The sequence below is a fragment of the Eubalaena glacialis genome, chromosome 14, assembly GCF_028564815.1.
Source record: "Eubalaena glacialis isolate mEubGla1 chromosome 14, mEubGla1.1.hap2.+ XY, whole genome shotgun sequence".
In the NCBI taxonomy this organism is placed as follows: Eukaryota; Metazoa; Chordata; class Mammalia; order Artiodactyla; family Balaenidae; genus Eubalaena; species Eubalaena glacialis.
In genome coordinates, this window is record NC_083729.1 from 7,260,157 (window position 1) to 7,271,114 (window position 10,958).

General features: G+C 46.3%; 1 protein-coding gene across 2 annotated transcripts; it reads left to right on the forward strand.

Moving 5' to 3' along the window:
- Nucleotides 1–613: 613 nt before the first annotated feature.
- Nucleotides 614–8,649, forward strand: RRM2 (ribonucleotide reductase regulatory subunit M2). Of its 2 annotated transcripts, none has more exons than XM_061210630.1 (11): nt 614–644; nt 1,154–1,324; nt 1,410–1,484; nt 1,841–1,987; nt 2,277–2,393; nt 2,865–2,998; nt 4,635–4,729; nt 4,845–4,978; nt 6,217–6,321; nt 6,406–6,519; nt 6,598–8,649. In XM_061210630.1, exons 2-11 carry the CDS (start codon nt 1,217–1,219, stop codon nt 6,748–6,750), a joined length of 1,182 nt encoding a protein of 393 aa, XP_061066613.1. In that variant the 5' UTR covers nt 614–644; nt 1,154–1,216; the 3' UTR covers nt 6,751–8,649. The 2 variants fall into 2 exon arrangements, with proteins under 2 accessions (XP_061066613.1, XP_061066614.1); XM_061210631.1 differs by having other exon boundaries at nt 617–644; nt 1,844–1,987.
- Nucleotides 8,650–10,958: the final 2,309 nt, after the last annotated feature.

Below are 10,958 nucleotides of genomic sequence, written 5' to 3' on the forward strand. Positions count from 1 at the left end.
ACTGTGTACAGCTGTTGCTTTTCCTGGTTAATCATTTTTTTCCTGGATCTTAACACTTCTTTCTCTTCAATCATTTTTGGCGTTTTGCCAGATGCAGAGCAGAAGTCTCTGGCAAATCTGAAAGACCGCCTACGAAGTGAAATGAGAACTGTTACTAAGTTCGTGTCTCCACCCTCACCCGAATGGAGGTTTTCAACCCCCCCCCCCTTTAGGCTCTTTGATGCCCAATAAGCAGTAAATGAATTCCTAGTTCTTCAATCATTCTCTGAACTTTTTCTCAGGAATTTTTGCTCAGTTTGCAACTTTTAAAACAGTGTTGACATAGAGGACAGGGGTCCGACAGCAGACACGATTTCAGGGGGAAACTGCACCAAAGGCCCTCTCTCTGTTATTAACTTGAAAGTTTGCAAAGGACTTCGCATTTTACGTGAATTATCTCATTTAATCCTTTCATTTTATTAGTAATCCCACAGGTCAGGTATGGCTACGAGGCCCATTTTACCGACGAGGGCACCAAATCTTTGTCAGATGACGTGTCCTAGTGACTCAGCAGCCCGCGCCCCTAACCGTTTGACAGTACGGTCACCACCGACCACCCCACACATTTGCCCGACCTCAGGGACCCTGCTTGCACCCCCGCCCAGGTACACGTATCTAAATCGCCGCAGCCACGTTCCCTCGCAGCCAGGGGCTTTGTACAGGCATTTGCACCGATCTCATTTGCAAAAGCATTTACCCGGAACCGCGAAACGGGTTCAAGAGACGTTTTCAGAGAGGTGGGGCTCGGCGGGGTGGGGAATCCTCTCCCGCTCTCCGGCGGGCGGGCTCCAATCGCGTTGCTTCATTCAATCCCAAACCTTTCCGGTACGAGCGAGTGCCCGCGCGCGCCAGGGCCACCGGAGCGCGCAGGGCCTGCAGGCTTTGTCCGATGGGGCTCTCAGGGATATGGGCGGTGGCGCCCCCAGCGCAGCCTGCGGCCCACAGAAGCCCGGGAGGGGTAGGTCCCGAGGGTCCCAGGAGAGCAGTGCCGGCCGGTGTTCGCGGGCGGCGCCGGAATCTGCTACGGGAGGCGTGACCAGCGGCCGGCATCCATCCAATGGGGAAGCGGCCACGCCCACTGCGCACGCCTATGCGGGATGCTTTAAATTCCCAGCGCCGCCGTGCGGGGCCTCCCAAGACCTGCGCGCAACCCCACCTCGCCGAGCCGTACGCAGCCATGCTCTCCGTCCGCGTCCCGCTCGCCACCATCGCTGACCCGCAGCAGCAGCATCCCCTCCAGCTCTCGCCTATGAAGGGGCTCAGCCTGGCGGACAAGGAGAACACTGTGAGCGCGCAGGGGCGAGGGGCGGGGCAGGGCGGCGGGGTCCTGTAGGGCGCGGGCAGGCCTCTCACCACGCGTCTCCCTGCAGCCCCCGTCCCTCAGCGGGACCCGCGTACTGGCCAGCAAGACCGCGAGGAGGATCTTCCAGGAGCCCGCCGAGCCGGTGAGTAGGCGGGCTGGGGGCGCCCGGCGAGGGGGCGCTGCAGGAAGGCGGTGCAGGAGGAGCCGGCTCTTGGCGCCAAAGCCTCATTGTCTCCTCTCAAACCCTACCCCCTCCCGGGCCCGCGCTCCTTTCCCGCCAAAGCCTCTTCCCGATCCTTTACTACTTTACACATCTGGACCTTTTCCTATTATGTCTCTACTAGAGTCCTGCTCTGTTACGTACAGAACCCATGTGTGACAACCGACATACATTAAACCGCATGAAATTCCCGATAACTGGACATACTTTGCTTAAAAAAAAAATGACAATTTCATGGTTCGCCTTATACTTAACATTTTCCTTCCTTTCTCCCTCAGCAGAACCCTAAGCTATCTGCCCCCGGTGTGGAGGATGAGCCACTTCTGAAAGAAAACCCCCGCCGCTTTGTCATCTTTCCTATCGAATACCATGATATTTGGCAGATGTATAAGAAAGCTGAGGCTTCCTTTTGGACAGCTGAGGAGGTAATCGGATTCAGGAACTAGGAGCCTTAAAAGACAGTTGGAAGCATTGCCCCTAACTCTAGAGGAAGACCCCTGCAGTGCCGGTTATAACTTGTTTGAAATGTGCTTTGCTTTCCTCATGTTCCTCTTGGGAATGCTTGCCCACAGAGGGAGGATATTAGTTGTTCTCACTGGCAAAGTGCATGAGAGGTATATTAATCAAGCGATACAAGTAGACTTAAAGTTGAAGAATTACGCATATGTGTGAGGTCCTGCACGTTTGAACCCCTTGTGAACTTCTGTACTCCAGGTGGACCTTTCCAAGGACATTCAGCACTGGGAAGCCCTGAAGCCTGAGGAGAGATATTTCATTTCGCATGTTCTGGCTTTCTTTGCAGCAAGTGATGGCATAGTAAATGAAAACTTGGTGAGTTTCCAAAAAGAAAGTCTACTTTTATGCATTTCAAGGCTTAAGAGAACTAATAATTTTCTTTTTTCGTCTTTAAAATTTTTCCACACTGAATGTGTATATATCTGTAAGCTAGTATTTATATTCCATGGCATTTCCTGTCTTATAATATACTTTGCAGTTATTTCTTCCTTATGGTATTTTTTCCCCCAACTGTAGAGAAGCTCAAAGACAATGTTAAGTGGTAGTAATAGATCTACAACACTGGTAGCTATCTATTTGCTCTCCTTTTTGTGGCTTTGCTGTTTTAATAATTTGGTTGCATATATGTCTTGTTGAGTGCATCCTCCTTGCAATGAATTAAAAAGAATGAATTGCTATTTCTACCTTATGATGATACAAAAGAGGAAGTGTGATGCAACCAGTGTTCACTGACTGAGTTGCTGCTGGTAGATTTTCCTTAAACTGATCTTTGTGTTTTACCACTAGGTGGAGCGGTTTAGCCAAGAAGTTCAGATTACGGAAGCCCGTTGTTTCTATGGCTTCCAAATTGCCATGGAAAACATCCATTCTGAAATGTATAGTCTCCTCATTGACACTTACATTAAAGATTCCAAAGAAAGGTGAGTATTTGGGTGGTGATACGCCAACATATTTAGGATTACCAATTGTTACTTTTTGAAATCGTATAGGGATAGAAGAATGACTCTAAAATGACCAAGTCAAAGAAATTCCTAGCACCCATGGTCCTGTCTGCTCTGAAGAAGAGACCTGAATTCACTTTACTAGCCAGTCACTTCAAAACAAAGTTATGAGGTTACTCCATTTTATAGAGGTGGAAATATACTGCTGAATGTCCAACCTAATGCCTTCTGAAAAAACATCCCTAGAGGCTGTGTCTGATGCCCTAAAACCTAGGTCTGATAGTTTTCACGTCTGGCAAATCTGTCAACCTACAACTTGAGCCTGGGGCAGGGTGGAGAGGGCGGAGGATGCAAAGTAGAACATAAAACTTGCCTCTTAAGGGGCTGTAACATAACAGAAGATAAGACCTAGGAGTATAAGTAGAGAAATTACATAATAGTGCAGAGGCAGCCGTGAACCATGAGATTAATTTAGGCACACAGCTGTTTGCCTGAAATGATAGTTTATATTGGAGGATAATAGAGGAGAAATATAGGTAGCCTCGGGCCTATTTTACACGTTCAAGGTTGACTGGAAAGGAGGGGAGAGTTAGAAATGGGCGTTTGAGTAGTCTGGATACTAAGGTCAGCTTCAGGACAAGAGCCTGTGTAGAACAGACGTGGTGAAGCTGAAAAGTAGCCTCTTGTAGATGACTTGGAAGAAAGTGAAGAGGGAAAATGAGTAGTGACTTGAAAGCCTAGCAGGATTGAGGAGACTCATTGGGGGTAAAAAGATTTGAACATGTTTGTAGACAGAAATGAAAAAAGAAAGTAAAGGTAGGGGCATGATTGGGATACATTACCGGAACGGGTAGGATCAGGAAGGCCTGGTGGTTGAGTTTTGAAAGCTAGGGAGAGGCAAGACCCAGGTTGACATGGAAAGAGAATGAAAGGAACCCAATGGCCTGATGACCTTGGCTTCAGAAAACAAGGTCATCTGGGAAGGAAGAGGCTGGGCTGGGGAATCTGTAGACTCCCAAGGTGGGGATGGGGAGGAAGAGAGTAATAAGGAAGACCCAGGTAAGTGTAGGGCCAATTGATTTGCTTTTCTGACCTGGGATCAACATTGTAGCATAGAATTATAGCTGGAAGCAATCTCAGGTTGTTTAGTTTATTGGCTTTAATTGCTTTATTATATACTTGTGGCATTTGGGGCCCAAATAATTGACACAATGATAAGAGTGTGGGCACCTATTTAGGGAGATAATGGTCAGCATAGCTTAAACAGTCCTAGCAGTTAAGATTTTATAGTTCTTCGAGGTTAAAGGTAGGGCCTGTGAACCTTGTCATGACCTGGACTTGAAATAATTAAGCCAATAAATGCTCTTGGTGTAATAGACTGAGTTTTCATGTTAGCAGATCTAGGGGCTCAGTGTGAATGAATGGATACCTAAATTTGTATTAACATAAACTAAATGAATGTTGAGATTTTTGAAAACACTGGAGGAAAAAGCAAACAAGTAAAGAGAAAACATTTCAGTTTGAATCCCAAATTGGCCTTGGTCCCAATGCTCTTACTCAGAAGCTTAGGATAGAAGGTCTCTGCCGGAATTCCTGATGCTCTGTGTGCCTACAGGGAATTTCTCTTCAACGCTATTGAGACAATGCCTTGTGTAAAGAAGAAGGCAGATTGGGCCTTGTGCTGGATCGGGGACAAAGAGGCTACGTATGGTAAGGATACCTTGGCCCTACTTACCCCTGAGCTTCGTTTTCGAAGTGATATTACTGGTTTGTTCCTATGAACACAAACAGAAACTCACTAGAAATATTTTGGCGTTAACTCTAGGAGAACGTGTCGTAGCCTTTGCCGCAGTGGAAGGAATCTTCTTTTCTGGTTCTTTTGCATCGATATTCTGGCTCAAAAAACGAGGTCTGATGCCCGGCCTCACATTTTCCAATGAACTTATTAGCAGAGACGAGGTGAGTCTAGTTCAGATAACAGGCTGACCTGCACCCCAAACACCTACGACCCTGTGTTCACTGGAAGGAACCCAAGATGTCAGATTGCCTTAAATGCACATTTAACAAGTGGCTTCAACCATATATATACTTGGCAGAGAATGAAATACTTTAGATAAAATTACTTTAGATAAAATGCTGAAATTATTTTACTCATATTCTCAATATACATAGGTATTGCTCTATAGGTGATGGGATTTTTTTTAGGGGAAGTTTTATTATTTCTACCTGGTCTTCTGTGTGATCCTATTGTACTTCAAAGTTAGTTGGTGAGCATCTCAATGAATCTATTCTGGTCCAGTATATGTCTTTGAATGCACTTGGGTTAAAGTGCAGAGGGAAGAGTGAAGGTGCCCAGATGTTCTAGTGTAAGTCCCACCAGCATTGGGATTTTTTTTTTTTTTAATTTAATTTATTTATTTTTGGCCGCATTGGGTCTTCGTTGCTGCGCGCGGGCTTTCTCTAGTTGAGGCGAGCGGGGGCTACTCTTCGTTGCGGTGCGCGGGCTTCTCATTACGGTGGCTTCTCTTGTTGCGGAGCACGGGCTCTAGGCGCACGGGCTTCAGTAGTGTGGCACGCGGGCTTCGGTAATTGTGGCTCGCGGGCTGTAGAGCACAGGCTCAGTAGTTGTGGCGCACGGGCTCAGCTGCTCCGCGGTGTGTGGGATCTTCCCAGACCAGGGCTCGAACCCGCATCCCCTGCCTTGGCAGGTGGATTCTTAACCACTGCGCCACCAGGGAAGCCCAGCATTGGGGTTTAATGCACTAAGACTTGCAGACTTGATTCACTCGAAATTGCATTCCCGATTTCCCAGACATTAGGTTTTAAATCTAAAAACTAACTAGCCTAGTCAGAGTTTTGCCTTTCCTGCTGGGAATAGTGGCAACAGTAGAGCTCAGGGCTGTAGAAAGAATGCTCTGAGCGCAAGTTCTGCCCAGTCCTTTGCCACCACACAGAGCAGCGAGGACCAGACCTGGCCTGCTGTCCTCTAGGGGGCAGCCCTAAGGCCCCTGGGTGGGACCGAGCCTGCCTAGGTGACACAGCATCTGAGTCATCTTCCCTTCCACAGTTAAAATGCTCTTAGTCTGGCCACGCAAGGTGTATAAGGCGAATACAGACCAGCATAAAGCAGTTTTCCTATCCCACGTTAATGCTAGAAGTCTGCTGGTTTGATAGTGACATTAAACCTTTTCTTCTAGGGTTTACACTGTGACTTCGCCTGCCTGATGTTCAAACACCTGCTACACAAACCTTCGGAGCAGAGAGTCAAAGAAATAATCGTCAATGCAGTTAGGATAGAACAGGTGGGTGACGTGTGGAGGCCTCGTGCTTGCTAGAAGACCTCTTGATGCTTCTGTTTTATTGAGAAGCTGTGTTCTGGTCCCTAGGAGTTCCTCACGGAGGCCCTGCCAGTGAAGCTCATTGGGATGAATTGCACTTTGATGAAGCAGTACATCGAATTCGTGGCAGACAGACTTATGCTGGAGCTGGGTTTTAGCAAGGTAAAGTATTGTGGGTAGCCCTCTGGTTCTTTCTGAAACTGGTGTTCTGTATTTATATTTTGCTGTGAACCTTTTCAGGTTTTCAGAGTAGAAAATCCATTTGACTTTATGGAGAATATTTCACTGGAAGGGAAGACTAACTTCTTTGAGAAGAGAGTAGGCGAGTATCAGAGGATGGGAGTGATGTCCAGTCCGACAGAGAATTCCTTTACCTTGGATGCTGACTTCTAAGTGAACTGAAGATGTGCTCTTATTTTGCTGATTTTTCTTTTTTTCCTTCTCATCAAAAGAGAAAAAAATCAGCTACTTGAACTGTATTAACCAGCTACACCATATATCACCCATAATGTTCATTAATGGCATGTTTAAAACTGTGTAGCTACCTCAAAATCAATCCTGTTAATGCTAATTGAAAGCATAGACAGAAGCTACTCGGATTCTTACGAAAGATCTTGTCCATGTTTGGCGTTTGCAAGCAGGCTGGCTGTGCATGACTTCACCCTGGCTCTTAACAGCACCTTCCTTGGCCTCGAAGTGTGGGGAGTCAAGCAAGTTTGATCCAGCAAGATTAAACAGTTACTACCACAAGGCAGTAGGAAGACATCAGACTCACTGCTTCAGATTTTAAAGCAGATTTTAAAGTTTACTTACGATTTGTATATAAAACTGGCACTTTACACACAAATAAACATAGTTTGTACTGTCAGGGTGAAGGCTTGATTTAACCTAAATTTGTTGGTTTCTACACCAAATACAAAAGTATTCTGTTTACCACTAACGGGAGCCAATTCAAGATTTACTAGGTGATCAAAGTAGGTTAAGCCTGTGTAAACTAAGGGTGTTATTTTTATTCTTTCTTTTCTTTGATGAATTGAAGAGCTTTTTAACTCAATCCTGTGCACACTTAGGTATCAGTATCAGCCAGGTGGTGCCACACAGAACACAGGTTGGTTTTGGGTTCTGTAGCCCATGTTGAGTATCGCGGGATAAGAGATGTGGAGAAAGGAGACTCTTAACTTAGGTCATTAGGAACTGAAGTGTGATCCGGACTCACTGTGGGTAACCTGGGAGTGCATGAGGGACGGTATCATTTAATTTCTCAAATTGTATGTCCCCCAACTTCAAGTTAGTATGAAAGATCCTTGAAGAGTCTTCCTAGCTGGGATCCAAGATACTAACTTTGTAAATTGGTTTTCAAATCGTCCTTGAATGAAAGGACCTATGTAAGATCTTTCTCCTATTAAGTGGTAAAACCAGGACTGAAATTGCTTCTCCTAAAAGTTGAGTGTTTATTCTGATTTTGTTTAATTTGTGTGTAAGTAGGTACTGTTGACTTAACAATTTGTACTTTACTTTTAAGTTAGAAAGTTGTTCTACTATATTTTTTTATATCATATCTATAGTTCATCCTTTGAAATAATTACCCAGTATTATTTTGCAGTTCATAATTGATTGAGTGGATATTGTTTAGTGCAATTGCTCCTAGGATTTGCCTAAATGTGAACATCATCTACTGGATTCTTAAACTTCAGCAGAAAGCTAGTGTTATGTGAATAATTAACACATGTTCCACTCAAATACTAATTTCAGAAGAAAGTATAAACTTAATAGATATATTTTAATAAGGCTAGTTTGAATCAATCTGCCTTTATGTTCCCTCCCCCCTCCAAAAAAGATGTTACGTGGAAGGTAGTGCATGACGCACACCGATCCTTTGGCCATGTTTGTTAACACATTGTGTTGTGTGTTGGCTGACCACTGGCCTGTTCTACTGTCAGTTTTCTTCATTTATTGTGTTAATATAAATGGTAAAATAGTCAATTTAAAAATTTCTGTAGTATGGGACCCTTTTCTACCTTTTAAATTATTGTTATAAAGTTAATCTAGATTTTATGGTCCTTACACTTGTGCAACACAAAAATAAAACACTTTGCCTGGTGTTGTCAGGTACAGGTGGCACTTGGAAGCAGATTTTAGGATTCTACCTCCCATTAGCTGTGTGATACAAGCACTAGCTTCTGCCAACTAAGATTCGGTTTTTTAATCTGTTTAAAGGGAAACAGATTTTGTCTAAAGCATTTCAAAGTCCTAATATCGAGTACTGCACAAGTGTCAATGATTTAAATAAAACCGTTCTCATGTCAGTTCCTTGATGAAATTTGCATTTCAATTCAGGAAGAAAAAAACAGGAAGTTTTCATAAATACTGAATAGGAGTTCATTTGCTTTTAGCAGTTCTGGGAAGGGGGCTTTCCTCATGCCTGTCCTGGCCCAAGGTATGTGGGAAACAGGTTCGCTTGAAAGATGATGCCCCAGAGCATCTGCCACACACTGACCTACAGGGGCTCGGTTTGGTCCCTCTTCTCTATAAATGCCCTTTCCTGGGGCGGTCCCACCCACCTTCACCTGTCCATTCCCCAATTAGCAAATTATTCATTGTGTGTCATCACTTGGGATGTGCAGTTATTCACCGAGTGAACAGCAGCTGTCTTGCTGGGCACCGGTCTCTGTGGGAGGTGGGACAGAGGACGCAGCCCGCCCTGTGCGGTTTAGGTTTACTCGAGGAAACTGGATGCATAAGTAAATCCTGGCGTTAGATGGCGATGCAGTTCCGGAGCCAAAGCAGGGAAGGCGCCGCAGGGAATGTAAGTGGGTGGGAAGCTTCAGGAGCCGTGTGGTGACATTGCTTTTCCTGGTAGAGGTGGGGATGGGGGGTGAATCTTACTGATCGTTCTGCTCCTGCCTTCCTGCTCTGTTGCATTAAGAGTCCTCTGTTTCTTCGATGAAGGAGAATGTTCACTTAGAAGGCACAAGTTTTAGCCACTCCCTATCTCGGAGCACACTGCCTCCAAGGATCGGGCCCTCAGGGAGTGGCTGGTGGATGCGATTAATTTGAGCTGGTACTTGGGGTGGATAGTGTCTTGGGTAGAAGTGTGCTGTGTCCTGGAGGAGTCTCGTGGGCAGCTTTGCCTTTGCACCCCAAGGGCACTGAGTGCCTTTATTATTTGATTCATAGTGTTGGGTTGGTGGCACCATTGGGTACTTTCCAGGCAGCCGTGCTCTAAGGATCATCAACTATTAGAACAGCCTCCCAGTGGGCAGCCCAAGGTCATGTTTTTTCTTACCATCCATCCGCCTGTGCCAGCTGCCCGTGCTCTTTCTCAGACACATCTCCATACTTCACTTGGAGGGCCTGCGTCAGAGTTAGTGTGGTCAGACCACTGAGTCTGAATTGCCTCTGGTATTAAAGGCTCAGGGGCCCCATCCCAGACCTGCTGAATCAATCTTGGGGTGAAACTAGGGAGCCCACAATTTTAACAAGTTCACCTTGGGAGGTTCTCAGACATTTGAGATTGGGATGGACTCTCACGCAGTTCAAACCAGTGGTTTTCAGCTCTGGGTGTGCATTCTAGTCATTCACAGGCTTTAAGAAACCCAGTGCCTGGATGCCACTTCTCAGTTTTAACTGGATGCGCTTTCCGATTTGGGCTCCAGATGCGTAGAGCCCCGGCACTTACGCAGGAGGCACATTTCATCACACCTGAGCCCTGGGGTTCTGCTCACGTGGTGTGGCCAAGTCCGGCTGCCCCTAGCAGAGCTGTGAGAGCCTTCCTTTGCCTGCCAGGCACTGCCTGGCCTGGGATCCTGCCTGACGACTGGCTCCTCGCAAAGCCGGAACTAGATGGGTATTTGTAAGTGCCATCTGGCCAGCGAGCTGACTGACTGTTCACTGTGGTTCTGGAGATCCTGATAATGGTGTAACTCTGCAGAGCAAGACAGTCCCAGCCTCGCAGTGAGTGGCTGCAGCTTTGAGGCTGCAGGATTGCATGGCTTGGCCCATTCAAACCAGAGAAGACTTTGATAGGACCCCCCTCACCCAACCCTATCCCCTTCTGTAGAGGGGGCTACCCCTCCTGGTGTTGGTGTACTCTGGGCACTTGGGAAAGAACACAATCAGTGATGTCGCCTTGTCATTCCCTGGAGTGGATTCAGTAACCACAACCTCCTTAGCTTGGTTCTAAAGACTAGAGTGGCTCCAGCAAGGTGGTGGGCTAAGGTGCCCTAAAAACCCTCCTGCTTCAGACACCTCCCAATAATAAATAACAAAAGTTAAATGGGTAATGACTTCCTGAGAAAGGGGGATTCTCAGATGCTGGGAACAAAGACAGTGGCCATGGGAGCCTGTGCTTGGAGCAGCCCTTGGGGTGTTTATTAGTCCCTTAGAGAAATCAGAGGGTGAAGGACCAAACACCCTCAGGTTTGGAGGGAGGGATTAATCTGTACTAGGGCGAGTTAGAACCAAAACAGCTGCACAAAGCAGGACCCTGGATGAAATGGAGACTTAAGAAATAATCCCACCAGCCCTGGGGGAGAGGTTGAGGGTGGTCATCTTTCTGGGCTCTGAAAAAATCAAAACCCTAGGTAGGCCTGTGCCTCTCA

Excerpts from the sequence above, each read along its gene's own strand:
- RRM2 (XM_061210630.1), top strand. The coding sequence starts at position 1,217 with ATGCTCTCCGTCCGCGTCCCGCTCGCCACCATCGCTGACCCGCAGCAG. Across the intron at positions 4,730-4,844 it reads GGACAAAGAGGCTACGTATG|GAGAACGTGTCGTAGCCTTT; the intron begins GTAAGGATACCT and ends CGTTAACTCTAG. Across the intron at positions 6,520-6,597 it reads TGGAGCTGGGTTTTAGCAAG|GTTTTCAGAGTAGAAAATCC; the intron begins GTAAAGTATTGT and ends GAACCTTTTCAG.